The 23,673-nt window shown below is 36.4% G+C and overlaps 1 protein-coding gene across 1 annotated transcript; it reads left to right on the top strand.

Annotated features, from left to right (window-relative positions):
- The first annotated feature begins 52 nt into the window (after positions 1 to 52).
- eea1 (early endosome antigen 1) lies at positions 53 to 19,945 on the top strand. The gene is given in 30 exon segments (XM_055222497.1): positions 53 to 185; positions 1,283 to 1,360; positions 1,764 to 1,876; positions 1,967 to 2,021; positions 2,094 to 2,159; positions 2,253 to 2,274; positions 2,357 to 2,461; positions 3,053 to 3,174; positions 3,757 to 3,912; positions 5,086 to 5,202; positions 7,115 to 7,453; positions 7,908 to 8,057; positions 8,142 to 8,261; positions 8,753 to 8,956; positions 9,578 to 9,778; positions 10,244 to 10,357; positions 10,748 to 10,903; positions 10,990 to 11,129; positions 11,977 to 12,307; positions 12,504 to 12,605; positions 12,681 to 12,875; positions 13,991 to 14,173; positions 14,752 to 14,937; positions 15,011 to 15,142; positions 16,038 to 16,095; positions 16,098 to 16,222; positions 16,762 to 17,000; positions 18,348 to 18,468; positions 18,809 to 18,907; positions 19,421 to 19,945. Coding segments are annotated over 30 exon segments (4,176 nt in total). The 5' UTR covers positions 53 to 161; the 3' UTR covers positions 19,544 to 19,945.
- The last annotated feature ends 3,728 nt before the right edge of the window (positions 19,946 to 23,673 follow it).

Raw genomic sequence — 23,673 nt, 5'->3', positions numbered from 1 at the left:
ATAATTTAATATGTAACTAAAGAGGTTGAGTATTACTCAGCCATCCTCCTCTGACCTGCCCATCTGCTGCTGGAGTCTCATCAGGTTCTCGTTCACAGCGACTCAACTTTACATCGGCAAAACCCCACGGATTTAGACTTTGAACGGGCAAAAATTGGACAATGCTTAGACGAATACTTCAAATGGTAAGCCTTTGTGTCATTTATACCTGCGGCAACACCATTGTTACTGAAAATATCATGTTTTTATGAAGAACATAGGCCTGTTTATATAGCGGCTATCTCTGATTTAGAATATGGTGTGTCGCGGATGGGCGGTAACTATGGGGATTTACGTGTAGCGACTAGTCCGGTATGTTGTAGTGCCCAAAACGAGTGCACCCAGGGTAGGGACGCTAGTTAGCAACCAGTGCTAACATGAATGGTTTTTGTAATTTATCTCTCATCTATAATGTTTTCATCAGCTGTGCTTTTTTCAGTAGAAGCCGATATACTAAAATGCACGACTGCCGTATATAACGTCTGAAGAAAAACACATTTTCTCTAGCTATCCATGTTAGCGGTAGCATTACTCAGTTCATCGTCCTCCTCTCACATGCTAATCTAATGTTGACGTCTTGGCAAAAGTCGTGGATATCAGGATATCAATTAAAGGTTCAAGCTAATTTACAGTGTTTAAATGTGGGATACATTGAAGACAAGGTTATACTAAATTGTTTTGCCAATGGCTTGTCACGTGAGTTTCCAAGTGGGAGGGTAAATTGAGCATACACGCTAATCTAGCATAACATCAAACTACATTTACCATGATGCACTGCGACTCTCATGTCAAATCAGGGTTTTTTCTCTCCACTCCTTTAAAATATGAAATACTATCAACCATCACAACTTTGTGATTGCATTCTCTGGATATTTTACAGAAGTTCCTCTTCCTCTGCAATAAAACATAATGTCTTAAGTGATAAAAGTGGGTTATAACTTCCACATGAATTTGTAAAATACCAGTGCACTTACTTTACTCATTAAGTGTTTCTCTGTCATCTATTGCATGCATGCGTTTTTGAAGTAACTGTTGTATTGACCTTTGGAATCACTACGAGGTGTGTTGGGTAAACTGTCCAATTGGTCAATAATTTGTTCAAACAGTAATAGAACTACTCAATATAAATATGTCACTATTCATCAAAGTAAACGTTGGCCATAACATCTTTCCTGTTGGTTTTCTCTATGGTCTATTTATAATTTTAGTTGACAGATTTCTTCTTTGTATTTTGTTGTTTCAGACTCCTGGGAAAGGAGGGTCCCAGAATGCAGAGACAGAGCAGCCCAGCACAGAACAGAACCATGACCAGACCTCTGAGGTATTATTATTTTACCTTATTGTGCAAAATTTTAAAGAACTACAGAACTCTTACTAGTGGTGTGTAACAATGTATTATTATTATTTTTATTATTATTATTATTATTATCAACAACAACAATAATAATAATTGGATTATTGTAAAAATGTGTATTCATTTGTCATGTCTGTGTAATCCCTCAGTTGTTCAGATCTGTTCCATAGCAAAAGACGAAGTTTAAATCTGTCAACTGGACAAATTGTTTTGGAGTGAAGACGTTTCACTGCTCATACAAGCCACTTCTTCAGTTCATTTGTGATGGGCAATACTAGTGATTTTGTTTTGATAGGATCCAGAATTAAAATGCATTGAAACTCCTTTACTATATAAAGAATTATCTTTAATGCCTATATATTTTGTGTAGGGGTTTATCTGTCCTCAGTGCATGAAATCTCACAACACTGCAGAGGAGCTCTTCAAACACTATGAGCTCTTTCATGACACTGGGGACCTCCCTGCCCACATGGCCCCCACGAGGTAAGGATGTTCCCAAAAAACATAAATACAATCAAATCAGCCATTTGTATACTCCATAACAATTGTATTTATTATTAACACATTTTCCAGAGAAGACCTAACAATGCTGCGACAAGAAGTTCAGGACTTGCATGCATCACTTAAGGTTGTGGTGTTTTCTTTAGAGTAAATGTATTATGTTTTCCAAGCACACGTGAATGAAATGCTCTTTTATTAGGAGGAGAGATGGTTCTCTGGAGAGCTCAAGAAAGAACTGGACAAAGTTCAAGGACAACTGAAGCCAGTAATGAATTTTAAACTATATCAAGGATTATGATTATGATGATTGTATAAATATCTAAAAATAGGCTGACTCATGATTGTCTTTCTTCCACAGAGCGATGGCCCAGAGGATGCTGGTAGGAGAGATGACATTTATGTAAATTTACTTATTTTAGGAAATATGCTGCAACATTGACTAATAAACAATGTTCGTTATAGCCCTGGAAAGGAAACTCAATGAAGCTGAGACAGAGAAGTTCAACATCAAACAGATGAAAGACCTGTTTGAGCAAAAGGCTGCTCAACTGGCCACAGAGATAGTGGGTAAGTGTCGCTCAGTACGGTTTAGCCTTGACTGCAGCATGCTTTTGTCAATGTTTACATACAAAGTAACATAATAATTAACTGGAAACAGGAAACAACCAGGTATGTTATGATTATTTAGTGTTGTTGCTCCAATGCAAAAAGTAATATCTACGTTCTCTCTAAATTCCAATAATTTAAGCTAAAGAAATTAACTTGACATGAGTAGATTTTAGATAGATCTAGGTAGATCTATCAATTGGATATTTTTATATTTTTTTTCATGTAAAATATAGTTTCTTATTTTAAGTGTAAAACGTTTTACCATAACAAGATGCAATTTATTATGTACACAATATTTTTTCTATTGGTAGATAATTTTAATAATTTTCAACTGAAGTTTAATCAAATCAAGGTGAAATATTCTTAATTCAAGTATATTTAATGTAGCTAGATTTTACTTTTTGCAGCGTCTTTTTCAAATAACTATTATTTTGCCCACTATGAGGAAACTGCCATACTACTCCCGGTGCTACAATAATAACAGTAATAAAATATTTTACTCATGCCCTGCATTGCAGTAACTGTATTAGTTTTTGTTTTATATCACAGACTTAAAATCCCGCTATGATGAGGAGAAGAGCCTGAGACTGGCGGCTGACCAGAGGCTCGCCAAACTCTCTGAACAGCTGCAGAAGGAGAAGGGGGAGAATGAGAGACTCCAGACTGAGCTGGTGCAGTTATTTTTATTTCAAACCATTTAGTCACAACACAGACATGTCACGCCTTAATTCATTTGTTCTTGGAATATAATAATTAATAATTAAGCCCCCACTGAAATTATCTCAGTGCAGTGTCATTGTAAATCATTTTAAATCAAAATGATAAATTTACCTTAAAAAAGGCTTACATTTGATTCAATTTTAGTTTATTTCAATTGCTTAAAATCAGGTGTCAATAATGACTTTTGATTCAATAGGACTACACCCGAAACCTGTAGTAGACCTGGAATGGGACTAAACCAAGTCCACATCAGCACTAAAATGGGCTCAATTCATTGTGAACACACTCTATGAATCCATGCACATAATATAAGCCCCTACTGAACTTCATATCTTTGAATTGGATTTTTTTTTTACAGTGTGAGTTTTACCTACTGTTTTTGTAGGATTTAAACTACAATTTCATTTTATTAACAGTTGTATTACTTTAACATGTGAATGCATTATGAAATGTGCCATAATTGATCTTGTACCTGCTCTAAAAGAGTAGCACTTTCTCTCAGTTAATATTGAGCCCCCTACTTGTCCCCAAAGCTGCAGCGGCCTGGAGTGGAGGATGTGGAGGTGCTGCAGAAGGAGCTGGTGCAGGTGCAGACGTTGATGGACCAAATGACACGAGAGAGAGAGGAGGAGTCTGAACGCCTCAAAACACACTACGAGCAACTACAGGCCAATTACACAACCTCCGAGGTATGTTTCATCATGCAGCACAGATATGCATTAAAACAAGCACTTTAAGGCTATTTGAGTAAGTAAATTTAAATAGTCTGTCATAAAAATTCAATAAAATTCAATACAATACATTTAGGTTATAGGTCAGATCTGGGGAGTGGTGACCCTGTAAGCCTGTATTTTTGATTAATAAAAAACCCTGTAATTGAATTAATGCAAGATAGATCAGTTTAATGCCGTACTGCGGAACATTAAAGGCAAAGTTCTAACATATCCATGGAGATAAGAAGATGAAAAAGTTACACAAATGCACCTTTAATGTAGTCTTAATGCTTCAGGTCACCTTAATTTATCAGGTATACCTTAATTATAGGGCACTTGCAAGATAATTACTGTGTGAATTATGAAACTGTCCTCCTCTCTCACCCCAGACCATGTGCATATATATTGCACTCATTAAGGAGCTCAGGCCTATATTCTATAAATCATAATTTGAAATAGTTCTTAAGAAAAATCATTCATTAGTATGTTGGATTCCTTTGCACTGTAATGCCTCCATGTGTCACCAGATCTGCCCTTCACAGTAGATTGAACCTATTGTAACTTACCTCTGTCTGTCTCTCTTTCCTTACCCTTCTTCCTCATGTTTTCACGTACTGTAAACCTTCCCAAGATACGTAAATTGGAGGTAAAAATGTTTCTGTTGGGTTCATTTCACAACTTTATTGTGGTATATGGTAGGGCTGCACGGTTTTGGAAAAAAAAAATCTAACAGCAATTAATAAAATAAAGCAAATGCACATTTAATCGCTATACTATTAAGAGTAGGATTCTGTTCAAAGTCACATTTTAAATTCATCCAGCAGCACTGACTGGAATATGAACCGCTAAACCTATACTATAATCACATGCATTTGTAGAGTCTCAATTATAGAATACATAATAAATCATGATGTGAAGTTTCTTGCACAGGAAATGATGTTACTTTGAATTTTGCTTATTGCAAGTTCAAATTAATTCTATTTCGATTGCGAAAAATGGTGCAGCCCTAATTTGTGATCTGGTGCATTTAATTTTATTTTCTGTTACAACTTGTAAGATGTTTTGTGTACTTCTCATTTTGCAGTTTTATGTATTATTATTATTATTGCAGTAATAATGCCTAAACATTCCTTTTTCTTGACCATGCAGATCACCATATCACAGCTGAAGGCAGAACTGGAGAAAGGGCCACAGGAAGCGGCCGTCTACACACAACAGATCCATGAGCTACAGAGCAACCTGAATAATTTACAGCAACAAAACCAGGTAATAAGTAATCAAGTATTTCTTCTAGGACTGTATTCTCTCTTGCATACACATCGTGTTATAACTGGGACTAAACTGGGATTAAACCTCAAACTAAACTTGGACTAGACCAGGAAAGAGCTAAGTCTGCATCAAGACTAAACTCTGGACAAACAAGACCAAAGCAGGGCCAAATGTGAATGCAGCCTTTGCATTTTTGTATTTTATATTGTATTTTCTAGAATACTTTCTGGGCAGGATCAGTGTAAATGATTTGTTACAGAGAAAGATACTCCCCCACCTTTTAAAGGTTTTGAGCATACATAGACTTTCAGTAGTAATTTACACACGCACAATAGTAGCATGGTCAGCCATGGTATCTCAATTCAGTACATAGTAATTACTTTGGTTGTTCTACTTTATTTCATGGTAATATCAAACATTTTGTAATATTTTTAGCTCAGTATTTGTCTTCACAAATACAATTTACAAAAACACCAGGCAGTAACATCACCTTTTACATAACACAAATACGGCCACCATCTTGAAAACCTTCTCACACTAATGTTAACCAGCCTCGCCGCCTGGCGTTCCCTGTTATGTCTTCTAACAATGCCATTTTGTCATCAGCCTTCTTTAGTAACTGACAGTATCCCATGGAGCTTTATAATTAAACCACCAGCAGAGGGGGATCAAGGGCACGCCAGCTCTGGACTCAGAAAATTGCACCACTGTTACAATTGGAACTGGATAGTAACAACAACATGGTCGCGCAGAGTTCCTGCAATGGGTTTAACTTCTTTGAATGAGACTCACAAGTAGCTTTTGCATTTGGCTGTGACCTAGTTTCACCTCAGGCAGAAAACGGACCCAATACCTATACTTATCCTATGACCACATACGAGACAAAAGCAAAAAGGATATAGGATAAGAACAGACAGGTGAGCAATCAATAGGCGTTTTTTAGGTTTGTATCCCAATGATTATGGAAGTGTAATTCTTCCTAAGCCATATTTAAATAATACAATCGGGGCAAATATACTATGAACACTTGTTGTCCAGTTGTTATGTTGGACAGTGAGCCAGATGCCCTGTCATAGTCCCTAGTTAGTACCCGGCTCTGCTATTAACAACATTTGTTCCTCATAGCTCCTGTCTCTTTTATGACATGGTTTATGCCCTGACATGTACTTTACATAACACAAAGCAGTCCCGTATGGTGAGCCCTCCTGTGGGAATGCTATAGCACGCTCCAGTCTTGAGAGCTCTTTTGAAGTGAGGTGACTGTTCTTTCTATAGCTTTTATAGCGTGGGACAAGGACAGCCATAAAGTTGAATGCTCAATTTATACATGCATCCATACATAGATAGTTTATTAATTTGTTTGTTGGTTTGTTGTTGCTGGTTTCAAATCATGATAATTATATAAACCACTTAAAATGAAAGATTATTATTAAGGGCTCAATATTTATTCAATGTGCACAATTTTTTCTAAATGTTGTTGCTGCGTGTTAACATTTGAGTTGTAGAAGATCAAATAAGTCACTTTTTTATGACTCATTATAGGCACTAACTACAATTACCTAATTCTGTTTATTGTGCTATTTATGTAGTTATTTATTTATTAATGCTTCATGTTTTGTTTACAATCTGTTTACAATATCTTTTAGAAAAGGTTTCAGTGGCTTCAGGTGGTCTTCAATACTATCTTTTTTTCTGAAGCGATATAACAACTTAACAAACCAAATTTGTTATGTTGAGAAAATAAGTCAGGTTTTGAAGCTTACTTAAAAAAAATGTGTTAACTAAAATGTTAGTATGTATTGTAATTATCACTTTGCACACTAGGATCCTAAAATGTACACTATTTTAACAAGATTCTCTCTATACTATATACAATTTATGCATTTTTGTGTTTATTTGCTTTTTACAGCTTCTATCTGAAAAGCTGGCCCGCAAGGAAAGCGAGCACCAGGAAGCAGAGAAGCAACTATTGTCTGAAAAAGCATCAAAGAAAGGAGTGGAGGAGCGACTGAGGGAGAGAGAGATGGAGCTGCATGAGCTCCAGACACGGGCCACTGGAGCAGAGGCCTCACTGCAGAAGGCCCAGGCTGAGCTCCAGGAGAGGACAGAGGAGGTGGGCAGGTTAAAGAGTGAGATCACAGAGCTGGAGGTGAAACATGCAGAGGTGAAGGCGGAAAGGAAACAGTTGGAACAGCAAAGAGAGGAGAAGGAGAGCCAGGGTGCCCAGCAACAGACAGAAATCAGCCAGGTAAGGACAATAATGCATCTTATATAGACTTAAATAACTTATTTGGACACATTTACAATACAACAATACAACACATGTATAGTTCTTATAATAATTATGTAATGTAAATGAATAAATTAACTCTAAATAATTCCATTTTTCAAAATGCATGTCAAAAAATATGTGTCAAATAAGCCTTATAATACAGATGTTCATAAGTAAAATAAAATTAGGAAATGTATATATAATAATACTACTACTACTACTAATAATAATGCATTGGATTTATATAGTATACGTGCATTATTCATTCACTCCATGCGGCATAGCATCACAATAGTCCTGTGCACTTCTAGTGATGTTTGGGATTTAGTTGCCAACCTTCAAACTAGTGGACTAAAATGATCTAGCATGCTTCTGATACTCAGACAGAAACATGATGCAGTATAATGCAAACATGTTGATTCTCTCGTAGCTGCACGCCAAACTATTAGAGACTGAAAGACAACTGGGCGAGGTCCAAGGACGTCTAAAGGAGCAGAGGCAACTGTCTGGAGAAAAACTCAAAGATCGTGAGCAGCAGGCAGCAGATCTACAACTCAAGCTCTCCCGTGCAGAGGAACAGGTAGGTTTCAAACAGGATGGTACCCGGAATGTGGAATGATAGAAGAAATATGTCAAACAAAATATGATTTTTTTTATCATGCAGCTAAAGGAAAGTGTGGGCAAAAACACAGATCTACAGCACCAGTTGGAGAAGGCCAAACAGCAACATCAGGAGCTCCAGGCTCTTCAGCAGAACACAAATGGCAAACTCAGAGAGGCACAGGTACCTCTTAGAACCAATATTAAAGGTGCACTCTGTAATTTTTCTGGCAGAGGATCTGTCACCTGCGTGTCTCCCACAAGATGTTATTGCTGTACCTGGAATGTTCCACAGACATTAACCTTATCTGACTCCATGGAGACAAGTTTGAGATGCCACCGTATCAGATCTGTGGATAGGTGACCCTGTTGTGTGTTTTTCCCATGTATTTTTCAGCAGTGAAACTACGCATAATGAAACAAAAGATAAATGGATATGTTTAATGCCATACTGTGGAACAAGCAAGAACATCTCCATGGAAACAAGCAGGTGTCATACCTTCCACCAGAAATGTTAATGTAGATTTGATTTGGTATCTTTCTAGTCCTGGTTTAGTCCTGGTTTCGGGTTTAGTTCCTGTTAAGTCACAATTTTGATGTGGTGATTGGCCAAGTGTAAGTCTCGTAATTCAAACTAACTAATCGGTTTATAAATATATTTTCAATTCTCCTTAGAATGATCTGGAGCAGGTTTTACGTCAGATTGGAGATAAAGACCAGAAGATCCAGAACCTTGAGGCTCTGCTGCAGAAGAGTAAAGACATCGTGAGCCAATTGGAGTCTGAGCGAGAGGATTTGTGTGCAAAGATCCAGGCCGGAGAGGGAGAGACGGCTGTGCTCAACCAACTCAAGGAGAAGAACCATGCCCTCCAGGAACAGGTACTAACCACTTTACCAATTTACAATTAGTGTATAATACACAATAATAATGAAACACAATACTTGATTAATCCACAAAGGAAACCACTTGGACAAGGTAGCAGAGTTACTTAATATAAAGGGCAAAATATTGAGAAATCATTGAATGGTTGCTCAATTGTCATTGAATGAAAAAAACAAAAAACAATCAGTCATTCAAAATGTATCTATAGATAGGCAAGATATCTATTAGTACACCTCTTCAAGAATAAAAATACTTATCATGGTACACACTATATTAAAAAGACAGCTGTACCGGTGTTCTGTACACAACTTGGACTGGTAACATTTTGAATAGGATCTAATATAAATTACTGGCAGTTTTAACTAATGAATTGGCATATGTGTCTTTTGATATAATTATGGGATAATTTAATTACTGTACACAAATAGATAATACAGTGCAGTGATATGAATGAAGGAACATTAACCTTAAAAGTGTTACAGTCATCTGTTAGACATAACGGAACTGCATACTCTTAATCTGACACTTGACCATTAAAATTATTAGTGAAATGTTGAGTTAAATATTCTTAACCTCTTTGTGATGATCTGACGATAAAGTGTCTATCTTTCTTTCAGGTGACACAGCTCACATCCAAGCTGAAGAATCAGTCTGAAAGCAACAAGCAAGCCCAGGATAACCTCCATAAACAGATCCAGGAGCAGAAAACTCAGCTCCGGACCGCACAGGACTGTGCCCAAACTCTAGAAACCTCTGTGACTGAACTGACTGCTCAGCTCACAGAAAGCAGAGAGAAAGTGTCCCAGCTAGACTCCCAGGTACAACTTAGATTTATAAAAGATGAGTTAACTTTTATAAGCTTGTAGTCATGTTATAAAAGTGTTCCCTCATTATTAGCTTAAGTTGTGTTTCGAATGATTCATGCATGTTTGAGTAATCCTGTATTTATCCCACACGAAAAGTTAAAAAATGTTGTATAACCATTTTTCAACAGTAAAAACAAGTAAATGAAAATGAAATTCAACTATGAGTAGGCGGGCTTATCAATGCTGCTTTTTTAACAGGAAGTCACTAGTCCCATTTCCATGACTAAGTTGTTAAGATAACATGTAGTTTACAAAGAACAACATTTAAATTAATGATATATGCTATAGTTTACTCCTGAATACTAGGAAAAAAACATAATATGTCTCCCTTAATATACTTTTCAGGGCAAGACTTAGCTGAATTTTCTACTATCCAGTGACAAATATGTTGTTTTTTTTGGGTTTTTTTTCCATCAGCTCAAGGCAAAGACCGAGTTGCTGTTGTCCACGGAGGCTGCTAAATCTTCACAAAAAGCCAATCTTGAAAACAGCCTGGAGACCGCTCAACATGCACTACAGGACAAGCAACAGGTTACATTTTAAAACATGTTTAAAATGGTAAATGGTCACATTTTTTCTATAGCGCTTTTCTACCTTCAAGGCACTCAAAGCGCTTTACAACAAGGAACCACTCACCCATTCACACACACATTCACACACCAGTGTACACAGATACTGAGGGCAAGGTATCTTGGCCAAGGTATCTTGGCCAAGGACACGACAGCATTCATCTGTGTGAGTTAGAATCGCACCGCCAACCTATGGATCAGTGGATCTGACCGCTCAACCAATGATGTTTATGTCAAGAGCAGGATTTGACAAACACTCTCCCAACTGAGCTACTGTCTCCCCAATACAGATATTTTATTATGACAAATTCAGGTTCCATATAACACTATGTATCCATTTTGTCCTTTATAGGAACTAAACAAACTCCAGAAAAAGGCTGAGGAGCAAGTTCAAAAACTCAAAGAAAGAAAGGAGCAGTGCATTCAACTCGAGAACACTGTGAAGGAATATAAAGACAAACTGTTGGCCTCAGAACAGAATGTCGAGCAGCTTGAGGGACACAAAAAGGTTAGGGAAAAATTCTGTTAAATATCTTTTCATTAATTATTATTATTATTATACATTATAAACTAATTATTATTAATATGTGACAGAAATTGGAGTCTCAGGTCAGTGAGGTAGAAACTGCACGAGATAAAGCTCATCAAGAAGTGCAGAAGCTCCAGAAGGAAGGTTCTGAGGTGAAGAAGAAAGCCAAAGAGTTCCACCAGCTGCTAGAAAAGGAAAAGGCTGGGTAATGTATTTGAACTACTCTTAATAACTTTCATTTTCTCATAACTGGATTTCTAAATGTATGGATGTTTGATTCTAGATATGTTTTGTTTTTTTGCTTAGTCTTAATGCACATCTGTTTCAGTTCAAAAGGACATTTGTCACGTAATATATTTAAAGCAGATTTTATTATTTGAATTGTCAGTAGCTGATATTCTATTGATTTGAGAGAGAAAAATAGATGCATTCCACCTTTTAGTTACTCCTTTAGAATCCTTGATACACGAAATGCATAAAAATGTAATTGTCTTACACTACAACATTTTTCATTCTGATTCTTTGAACAGAGTAGGACCCAGGGCTGTGAGCCTTTAGTTAATTTTAATGAGTCGATTAATTTGTTTCGAGGGGGATTAAAACAATGTATATGGACCACAGCAGAGGAGAGAGAACTTTGGGTTATTTGACTTTGTGTTTAACCTTTTTTTTTGTACATATGCAGTTGCTGGTACGTCTCTGTATGCGTTATTATATTTTGTGAGTGCAGCTTGCCAGTGCCACACCATATCCCTATTTAGGCGACCAATCGCTGCATTAAGCATGTCTCAAGAATTTCTTTAGGTGTCATTATTCCAGCTATCAGCGCTAATATGCAGTCCAAAGTTTGCAGAAAAAAAACACTGAGTGAGATGTGTGTGCAGTGTTTTTTTTACTACTTTCTACATTTTATATACATACAGAAAACATCAGATTTATGAAGATATGTGGAATTATGTAGTAAAGAAAGGATGGCTACCTTTTGACTTGGCCTTTCAGATACAGTCTCTTTGTTAAGTCAATGCTAATGTATTTTTGTTTGTGTTTAAAAGGGCATTGGTGCTACAAGAGGAGCTGCAGAAGAAGACGGCTGCACTCACTGAAATGCAACAACAGTTTGAGCGCTCTGAGAAAGAGAGAGGAGCTCTGCAGCAGAATTTGGACAAAGTGACTCAGGAGGCAAAGAGTCAACGTACAGAGCAGGAGAAGAAAGTGCAGGGTCTGAGCGCGGAGCTGCTCAAGACTCAACAAGAGAGGGACAGTCACAAGAATGAGCTTCTATCCCTACAGGAAAACCTCGGGAAAGCTAACAAGGCATTCAAGGAAGTACAAGGTCAACTAGAGACGGAGAAAAAGAATTATAAAGCATCCATGGACGAGAAGGTAAACATCTGAATAGCTAACTGAACAGAAAATGTTGTCAGAAATATGCCATATAAAATAAAATAAATTGAAAGAAGCTAAACACAATAATAAAGAAGTGATAATTAAGCTTTATTTCCACTCAGTTAACAAAATATGATACAATTTGGACAGAAAAAAGTGTACAGTTGTGATTTATTGAACTACTTTTCTCCAGGACAAAACCAATGAAAAGGCCAAAAAGGAACTAATGAAGGCAAATGAGGCTCTCACCAAAACACTGAAGGAAACAAAGGACCAGCTGGAGAAGACGAAGGAGGTACAAATTTAAAATTGTGCTTTAAACTTATGATCAAAATGTTTTAATTTCAAACTTTTTCTTTCCAAAATTTAGGAAGAGAAGAACTTAAAAGAGCAGCTGACTTCATTACAGGAACAATGCACCAAAACTGTGGAGGGATTAAAGGACAAAGAGAAAGACATCCAGAAACTGCAGGCCCAGTTTAAAGCTGCTCAAGGGACATTTGACGAGGAGCTTAAGAAGATGAAAGGACAAGTGGCAAAGTTACAGGACGTCAATGTACAAAAGGTAAACAGTCTTATTGAATTATTATTAGCTGCATTAGTTTATAACAAGAAACTAATCCTCCAATTTCATATGATGTGTTACAGTATTTTTCACAGTTTTCTTTTTTCCACATTACCTTACACCTAAGAGCAGTAAAACAACAAAACAAAACAACAAACATGATGTCTTAACCCAAATGTCCCTATTCATACTAAATACAGTAATTACATTGCATGAGCTGTTATAATTGAACATATTTACTGTATTTTCCAGACTATACATGGCTCTTGAGTATAAGTTGCACCAGTGAAAAAATGCAAGTCACATTTTTGGGGGAATTTATTTTACAAAACCTAAGACCAAGAACAGACATTTTATCTTTAAAGGCAAGTTATAATAATAAAAAATAGAGAACAACAGGCTGAATATCAGTACAGCACGCTAACATGAAGCTTAGACAGATCTGAATATGTGTCTGGTATGTTAACGTAACGTAATGTTAACGTAAGATATTAACAGTTAATCAGATAAATAAAGCATAAAAACAGGCTAACAAGTTTACTCTGGATCTCAGTCCAAATCAGTAAATCCACTGAGTTCTTCATCCTCGGTGTCACTTCTGAACAACTCAACCAACTCCGGAGGTCGATGAAGCGCCGCCTTCTCTTCTGCGTGGCTGTCATCAGACTCAGCAGAATACAATTTTCTTTTAGGGGGAATTTTTGTTCAGTCTTTCTCAGGTGTCTTTTAAATTACCGTAATGTTAAAATTTTAAATTTTCAGTGGTACAGGAGTAGTAGATACTGGTACACAAGAGTGCCCTGGCGCAGCTGTCAGTCTAACAATAATGAAGATGTGAAATTATATATTTTGATAATTTCACATATAAGTTGTGTCTGAGTATAAGCCCCGGCCAAACTATGAAAAAAGTGTGACTTATAGTCCGGAAAATACGGCTCAAAATGGTTGTACTTTTGAGGCCATGACACTCTTCCATGTACATTTATGTTTTGTTTGTGTTATGTGTACCACTGGTGGTACGTGAGCTTCTTCAGGACAGCTCTTCAGTTTGCGGGTTTGCCTAATTTAGAGTTCATTGTATACACTTTTTTGTCCTCCTTTGGAATCTTTCTTAGGGAGAGGAGGAGAAGAAACTGCAGACCCAGGTGTCAGCTCTTGAACAGACTTTGTCCTCAGAGAAAAGTCGAGCCTCAGAGCTGCAAACATCTTTACAGCAACATCAGGACTCACTAAAGAAGCTCCAGTCAGATTTGTATGGGAAAGAGTCTGAGGTGTCTGCACTGCGGCAAGACTTAAAGGTATATTATAATTACACTATGAAAGTATACTGTATGAGGATCTATTACTTTACCTGCTATTCATTCTGTCCATATACATAGTCAGCACTACGTATTCTAGTTTTGTAGCCTTTTTTAGTGACAGTATTGTATTTTAATATCTTATATTTCTTATATCTAACAATATAAATGTTAGGAGGGAGGGTAATAATATAAATGCTAGGAGGGGCCAGTGCTTTTAGACATGTAAAAAACATCAACAAAATCTTAAATTCAGTCACTACTATGATTTGGGCTGTGAAATCAATTACATTTTAATCAAATCAAGATCATTTCACATTGTCAATGATCAGCTTGGGGCTTTTCATTCTGTAGTTCTGCAGCCGATAATCTGCCAGTAAAATCATATGGTTTAGAGCAAAGTTCAGCCTTTGATGGAATAATGTGACTGTTAAGATCATGAAGATTGAAAGCCATGTTTATTAGTTTTTATTAAGAAAAAAGTCCATTTAATTGAAAATTGTGCTAAAAAATATGTCAGATGTTGTTTTGTGCCAGATTGCTCTTCCCTACTTTGAAATGACTTGTTTTGATCACAGGTATCAGAAGACAAGCTAAAGTTGGCACAAGAGGAATTAGCATCTAACAAGACTCATCAGACAAGTTTAGAGGCTCAAATTCAGGAATTAAAATCTGGCACCAAGTCTTTGGAACAAGAGCTGGCCAAACGGGACCAGAGGATCCATCAACAGGAGGAGACACTAAAGGAGCAGAACAAGCAAATGGTTAAAATCATTCTCTGTTCCTTTTATATTGTATTTATTTTATATTAATTTATCTTATTTAAAATATTTTCAGGCTCAGATGAAGGGAGAGGTGGAGAAGGGAAAGAACCAAGTCGATGAACTGAACAAAGCAAAAGGTGCCTTAGAAAAGAACAACAGCAAACTAACCACAGATTTAAAGACACTCAAGGAGAAGACGGAAAAGGTGAGATATGGGGAGTTAGCATATAGTAAGTCTTTAAAGGGGCACTATGCGACTTTTCTAGTAGGGAGTCTGATACCTGCTGCCTCCATGGAGATGTTATTGCTTTGCCAGGAATTGTTTTATAGTTAGACATTAAAATTATCCATCTTGCGTTTATTCAATTGTAGGTGTTTTTACTTCTCAAAGTCCACCTGTTTGGCGGCGTAACCTGCTTGTCTCTATGAAGGTAGACAAGTATAATGCCATACTGAGTAATACTGTAGACAAAGCAATAACATCGCTATGGAGACAAGCAGGTGGTGGACCCAAATGTGTTATTGTGAAAGATCTATCCTCTTGCTCTGGGTTGTGTCCTATGTAAACAGCCTAGATATCTTATATACCCATCATGGCAACCACATGAACCTGAATGTTTGTTTATCTTGTGGTACGTTACCAACAGTGAACAACACATTTAGTCATTTAAAACCATAAAAACAAACTTAGAATCTTTACACAATATTCACCTACTTTTCTTACTGTGTGCCTACTGTCATATTAACACATCGTCTGAGTAATGAGTTACATGATGAAATACACTTGGAGAGGAATAGTTCTGTTTGGCCATTTTGTGTTTAAAGATGTTTGGACATAGTGTGGTTACTAGCACTCCTGATGTATCTGTAGATTTGTGGGGTCCAGTTTCCCCTGTAACATAATCATGTGCTACAAGGTCATTAGAGGTGCACAAATTCTGTCTTGTTTGACTTGATAGATGACCAGTGATGAAGTGGGTATCACAGTGTTTATAGCCTAGGCTAGTTTGCAACTCCATATAATCCTCTCTAGATGAAAAAACAAAACAGTAGTTATTTCACTTCAAATGCATCTGGACATTATTTATTTCTGCTTTCAGGAGCTGGTGGAGCTGCAGGAAGCCAAACAGCTTCTGATCCAGCAGAAACTGGAACTTCAGAGCAAGTGGAGGCAGCAGAGGGTGCACTAGAGCAGGAACAGAAACGACATCAGGTCACTAAGGACAGCAAGAGCAAGAAAGAGGAGGCTCTGCTCGCACAAACCAAAGCTCTGCAAGACCAAGTGGTATGATACACTGCAAAAATAATATCTAGATTTGTTACAATTACTTGGATTCAAGGCATCTTAAATTCAGTAGTTTTGATGTGCTAGGGGAATGGATTCTTTTACATACCTCTAGATATTTATGACTTTCAATACTCAGAGATATATGCTTTATTAATTATTTTAGGAAATTACATTGTTACCATTTATTCTATCCACACAAACTAAAAGTGCAAACACCATACATCACCTCTCTTACGTCAAGATTCCAGATTAATATTCTGAATTTAAGTCATTTCATGCAGTGGGCAATCAAATTACTAATAATGTGAATTTAGTTTTGAAGATATTCAATATTTGATCTGTCATTATTAAAAACAGCTTCTGTACTAGCTGGTAAATGTGCAGTGCTTACATGTTGGATGATTAAGCTTCAACTGTTACATTTAAAGGCATGTTAAACACCGTTCTGTTTGATTGCTCAAATATCAGGGTACTCCCAAAAATACCAAGATTATTATTGTCCACCCCTAATATGTGCTAAATTTGTAACATTTCAGGGAGCAGAGAAGCGTTCCAGAGAGGAGCAGGTGAAGCGTGGCGAGGAGGCAGAGGCTAAGCTGAGTATCCAGGTGACGGCTCTGAATGAAAACGTGGCCACTCTGAAGAGGGAGTGTCAGGGCAGCCAGAGACGTGTCAGTGAGCTGGAGAAACAGACAGATGAGCTGAGAGGAGAGATTGCTGTGCTCGAGGCTACTGTCCAAAACAACCAGGACGAGAGAAGGGCGCTGCTGGAGAGGTGAGGTGTTTGTTTGTAAATAATTCACATACCGGTACTTACCGTGTTAACCTTAAATAGAACAAAACAAAAACAGTGCGTTTGTTAGCACCACTAACATAATAATCCCCACAAATGTAAAAAGCACCACAAATGTAATCATCTCCCTTAAATGTAATAATTTCCCACAAACGTAATACTGAGCAAATATTATTCAAATGAAATTATGAATGAAATTAAATTTTTACTTTTACACTTTTACACTGCACTTGGTCTCTATAATTCTAATCTCAACATCACTGCAGAACAAGAGAAAACAGAAAATGTGTTACCCAGATAGCTCAAAATTCCAGATCTTTCTGATTGTTAAAATAAAAAGCCCTCTTTTAATGAAATGTTATTAATGTTTAATGTTTGTAAATGCACAAATAAATAAAATTGAGTTAGGGCTTATGGTGTCCCAGCATTGGACCGAGATGTTTCCTTTCTGTTGTAGTTTTGTAGGCCTAAATGTCTTTCCCAAAAGCCTAAATCAGTATGGACTTTTGTTGTAGCATGGATCAAACTGTGGACTTACAGTTCAGTGGGTAAGCACCCATAATACTATAAGCTAAACTAGTTCTTAATTCACCAGTAAACATTGTATTATGTTTGTGGAAAGTTATTACATTTGCGGGACAACATTTTTGTATCTACAAACGTAATGCATTTAGGTTATATGGTTATTATATTTATGATGGACAGTTGTTATTACATTTGCGGGGCTTACAGGATCAAAATATCTGTGGAGTCAGTTGTAGACATATACAAACAAAAACTGTCCCACTACTACCCTTCCCATTTTCATCATCTTTCTCTCCTTGCACATTTTCAGTCAGAGGTTCAGGTCATCAGATTCAATTCAAAGGGTAAAAACCTCATAAAAGATTAGAAACAAAAAAAGTGTGCCAGTTTATCTGAAATTAAAGCTCATCAGGATTTAAAAAAAAAATCTTTTACTGGGTGGCACAGCAACATCTGGTACAAGCAGGGGGCTCTGTGGACAAAGAGGTTAGAATCATTTGTCTAAGGGACACAAGCAAACGTACGGAAGAAGCTCAAATAAATGATGTATAATAACAAATACCTGTGCAGTCCATTTCTCAATTGAATTCTATTTCAGTTTATTTGTAGAGTGGTTTAATAATTGTTTTGTAAAGTCCAACTACATTCTATGTTTCATTAAAGTTTTATATAACCCAGCCAGGCAGCCAGCCAAGTCATGACAACGGAGGATCCCTTGAGTGCCTAATTAAACATACTGCTGTGTGTGTGTGTGTGTGTGTGTGTGTGTGTGTGTGTGTGTGTGTGTGTGTGTGTGTGTGACAGGTGCGTTAAAGGGGAGGGTGAAATCGAGAAGCTGCAGACTAAAGTGGTGGAACTACGACGCAAACTGGATGACACCACAGCTGCCATGCAAGAACTGGGACGAGAAAACCAGTCCCTCCAGGTCTGATCAGTTTCTAGAAATTTCTAAAAATACAGAAAACTATACTACTATACTATAAATGCTTTTCATTTCAGCCTACATGATACTTAATATTTTTCAGAGTGTTTGAGTGCCAAGCCACTTCAGGGTCGAATAATGGCACCACTTTCTGTAGCTGTTGTAAAGAAATTATTTCACTTTTGTTTTTGGTGACAGAGAAGACGCTGAACTTTGTACCAGTTATAAATGAGTCAAACAAATCCTACCTGACAGTTTGACATCAAATTCTGATGTTCATGTAGTGATGTTAATGCAACCTATTATATAAATATAGTATGTCAATGCACTTTTTACATTTCAGATAAAGCAGTCACAGTCTCTAACCAGGAAGTGGGCCGATGACAGTGAGGTGCAGAACTGTATGGCCTGTGGGAAAGGGTTTTCGGTCACGATTAGGAAGGTAAGACTGAATAATGGGGTTCAACACCTCAATGTATATTTATTATATCAAAGAACAGTAAATACGGTGATCTGTAATTCTAGACAGATGTATGGTATTCTAAATAGGACCTTACATTAGACCTCAACTTCAGTTTTATGTCTAATTGAATCATCATTCATGCAAGTACTTTATAAATATTAACAAAGATGTAACAAAGCACTTATTATACACCTATTATTTTTACCTAATGTGCATGTTTTGGGTCGATGGGGGAAACTGGAGTGCCCGGAGGAAAACTCACCCAGACACAGGGAGAACATGCAAATGCACACAATCAAATGGGAGTGCCAGTTCATTTTAGTAATAAAAATACTTTAATTACACTCATCCATTTAAGTATTTCCATATTATATTGATATTATTCTGGAATTTCCCTACTGTGGGACTAATAAAGGCATATCTTATCTTATTATTGTCCTTATGACATACATTCACCAAAGTCAATATTATGCTTTTCCCCATTTCTTTCAGCACCACTGCAGGCACTGTGGTAACATATTTTGTGCCGAGTGTTCATCGAGGAACGCTCTGACTCCATCTTCTAAAAAGCCTGTTCGAGTTTGTGAGACGTGCTTTGAGGAGCTCCAAGGCTAACAGCCTTTCTTTGTAAAATCTAAATTAATGTGCACTATAAAGGACAGACCCAGTACTGATCTCCCACATGTAACTTCTTTAAAAAAATGCAGTGGGATTGTCTGTGTTTTTGTGCCTTTGCTACTCCTGTGGACTGCCAGAGGGGGGCGACACTGAGACATTAATGCCATTCGTCTTGCGTTTTCATTTTGGATCATCTGTGACTGCTGTACTATGGTTGGGACATACCTACCATCAACTATCTGCAAAAGTGAAAGTAGAAAGTACTGTTGGCAAAACTGTGTCTTCTACAAAGGCAAAGACAGTAACGACAAGTTCAGTTATGGCTAGTATTTCTTTCTTTTGTATCCAGAAAAATATATTATTCAAATTTCTAAATATTTTGGACACAACATAAAAAGAAATTTCTGCATATTAAATGGCAGAAGACATAACTCATTTTGATTTTCAGGGCAGTAACACTGTTTAAGAAGTTATAAAAAAGTGATTAAACTATGATGTGAAAGACTGAAAATAATTTGGTAATGCTAATTTTAATGGTTATAATTTTGCAGGATTTCTTTTTTGCAATTGTATTTTTACATGATAACCAAAAGGTATTTTGTTTGTTACTGTACATTGCCTTTGTGGAATAGATTTTTCTTTGTCTAGCCTATTTCATGACCAAAGAATGTCTACAACAGGAAAATAGGTATTATTATTATTAGCTTAGTCTGTTCTTAAATTGTTTTAATTCTCTATTTCAGTTTTATGTAAAAGGAGCCAGTAGGGATGTCAAGATTATCCGTATCTGCAATATCAAGATAATCTATAATGGATATGAATATTCAGCCACTATAACAAAAATGAATACTGACCAGTTTGGAAGCCAAGTTCAGTGACTTGACTCCAGTAGAATTCCTCAGAAAGCGAAAACCCAAACAGCCCTGCACGATTTCTCTGACAAGCTTTGCGATTGTTGCAATTTGTATTTTTATTAAACGCATCTAGAAGCATTGACAAAAATGAAATATGAATTGACAAACTAAAACAAGAACCACATTTTAGAACTAAACTACAGGGCTGGCAGTTTCATGCAGAATAAGAATAAGGATATTTTGTTAGTGAGATTTGCTAATTACATCCATTCAAATTGTGACCCATTAAGTTATATTTCATGAAGTTGGTCGAATACTACAGGCATTTTAATCTATTAGACCATAAGAATGAAAGAAAATGAAAAGATTTAATGATCATTGAAAGCATGATCAAACTTTAAAGTATTGTAAAATTGTGATGTCTCTTCTCACAATAATTGTAAAATTTCTCACAATGACTGTAAAATTTGACACCAATGACATCCCTACCAGCTACCTGTAAGATTATCATGTCATTTTGTCCACATTTATCATTATCAATTCTTCATTTGGTGCTTTTGACATGCAGCCATTGAAGGTGCCTGCAGGATCTCTTGTTTTTTTTCTGCTGCTGGTTTCTACTCACCGCACTAAAGATTAATGTTTGTGTGCATGTGTGTAAGTGCTCGCTTTGAAGCAATAACTGTGTGACGTTAACAGTGTGTGATGTGTTATTAGTGTGTGCAGAAGGCCTATGTGTGCGACTGTTCCTCTCTGTCTCTGGCGCAGTTTAAATGAGTACACTGCAAAAAATAAAATGTTAAATAAGATAAGTTAAGACAAGTTGAGTTGAATTAACTAGTGATTTTCTTGATTTGAGTACATTTTGATTGTCTTAGAGGTCATATATTACACAAAATTAACTCTTGTGAGCTTTAAGCCATGTTATAATGCTGTTACCTCCTTAAAAACAGACCTGGAGTTGTGTTTTGTTTCATTCACACATATTTTAGTAACACTTTATTATCAGTCTGTCTACATCTCCAAACCTCAAAATGCTCTGTAGCATCTTATGACGTAGTTATCAAGTTAACAGCCTAAATATGCAGGGTTTGTGTGTTAAACATGTGTGAATGAACATTATTACAACACAGATTAAAAAAAAAAAAAAGCGTCCGTTTAACTTCTTGTCTTATTTCAGAATGTATTTTTTGCAGTGTACAAGTTGTAGATGAAAAACACTGTAGAAAACCATTCCTTTTAATTTATAAATGTTGTCAAATATGGGTATAATTGTCTAAAGTGGGGCAGGCCAGAAGACTGCGGTGCGGGTAGCTTTGGTATTTGGCAGTGGACAGCTTGTTTGAGGCTCCACAATTGGTTCTTTGTGCTTGTATGCTCATTATTGAAGAATGTCCATCTCAACCGCACTACCGCAGGCAAAGGACATGTGTCTGTTTTTGTTTTCTACCTCAGATTGGCACATGAAAGCACCATTTATAAATCTAGAAAATTCATATTATGTAAATCTACGTATATAAATAATCAAATCAAATTGTACAGTCCCTAAAATGGTAGTTTAACTGCACCTTATTAATCTGGGTTTGGAGCCCGGACACAGATGTCGGACTATCTCCCTTCTACAGGCTTCTGCATTTTTCACTCATCTCACTAAACCATTGCTAAATAGGGTTGTCAGAAGTATCAAAATCAGATAGTAATCGATACTAAAAATATTATCGAAACTAGATACTCATTTAAGTAAATATCGATACTGAAAAAAAAAAAAATCACATAATTGGATAAAATTTGACCTTTTCTAAACGGTTTCATGTAGACTTTTATCGTGAGACCACATGGTATAATAAACAAATACTACTATTAATAAAATTACAATATTTTCCAAAAAGAGCTTTAAATTATCTATCAAAATCTGTATCGAGTCTATTTTTAAGTATCGAAATTGAGTTTGAAATGTCAGTATCTTGACAACACTGTTGCTAATGCTGTTTTAATAATCTTTGTACATGTTTGTAATGAGAGAAACTTAAATGTAATGTGTTTTAAATGGACTACCGTGGACACGCGTGTGGAAACAAATGTCTTATTATGTGTTGCTATGGCGAGCCTGTTGCCGTCCGGTAGGCCTGTCACGATAACACAATTTCAAGTGCGATATACTGAAAAAAATGTAGACAGTAATATTTAAACAAATTTATGCCCTTGATACAATAAACTCAAAGTAGGATTATCAAAAAAAAACAAAACAACAATTCTTAATGTACGGCATCTTTAAAAAATGTAGCAGAACGAAACTGATTGATAGAAGTGAGTTCCCTCTTCAGCTCAAATCTAATCATAGAGCAGAAAAATAAGAAAAGTCTCCCCAGTACAAAGTAAAAGTGATAAACATGATAAATATGATGGCCTACTTTCATGTGGAAACAACTAACTTAGTGCCAACATACACCAAACTTTCCACTCTTGTACTTAACAAAATTTTGACCAATTGTACAGAAGGATTTGTTGGTATCTAATTCCAAGCCTGATTAAACTCCAAAAATTGTGACAAAACTGGAATTTTTAGGCATTTTATACAAAAATCCCCCAAAATGTTATTGTATCATATATTGAAGGATAAGCTGACAGAGTATTTATCGTGAGAGGCCTGCAGTCAGGGATCATGGACAGTGTCATAGTCATGTTTGGGTTGAAGGAGTGCCTTAGGCCAGTGTTAAACATCAGATTTATGGTGATCTCAGTTCACCTGAATGAAGTGATGAGGAAAATAATGTTGTAATGTATGTTCACTTCTTCAGTACATATTGCACCTGTTTATTTTCCAGTTGACTAACTTAAATAAAGTATACAGTATGTTTCTACCATGTGTTACATCTAGACTGAATCAGATCAGATCAGATTGTCCCTTTTCTGCACTTTTTAAGATAATCTAAATGAATGATTACTCGCATCAAATTTTGTGATTTGCAGAGATATCAGAAAAAAAAGATGCTGATTTTGCAGTTTACATTCAATTCTTATAAATCAAAAAAATCTGTAACCTGAGTAATCCAGTTTGTTCTGATTGTTCACATGTGCAGATTTCGACAAGGTCAATCAAACTAAAACTGAAATGTTTAAGATTGAATGTGTTATTTTAAAATTCATTATACTTTCTCCCAAATAGTTACTCTAAAAGTGATTAACTGATATGTGTCACCAATTGATTTTGATGATCAGATGTCTTTTGTGCATGTTAACACACACCACACATCTATATACCGGGTAATGGTT

The sequence above is a fragment of the Periophthalmus magnuspinnatus genome, chromosome 6 (genome assembly GCF_009829125.3).
Source record: "Periophthalmus magnuspinnatus isolate fPerMag1 chromosome 6, fPerMag1.2.pri, whole genome shotgun sequence".
NCBI classification, from domain to species: Eukaryota; Metazoa; Chordata; class Actinopteri; order Gobiiformes; family Gobiidae; genus Periophthalmus; species Periophthalmus magnuspinnatus.
This window is presented reverse-complemented; position numbering and strand designations above follow the sequence as displayed.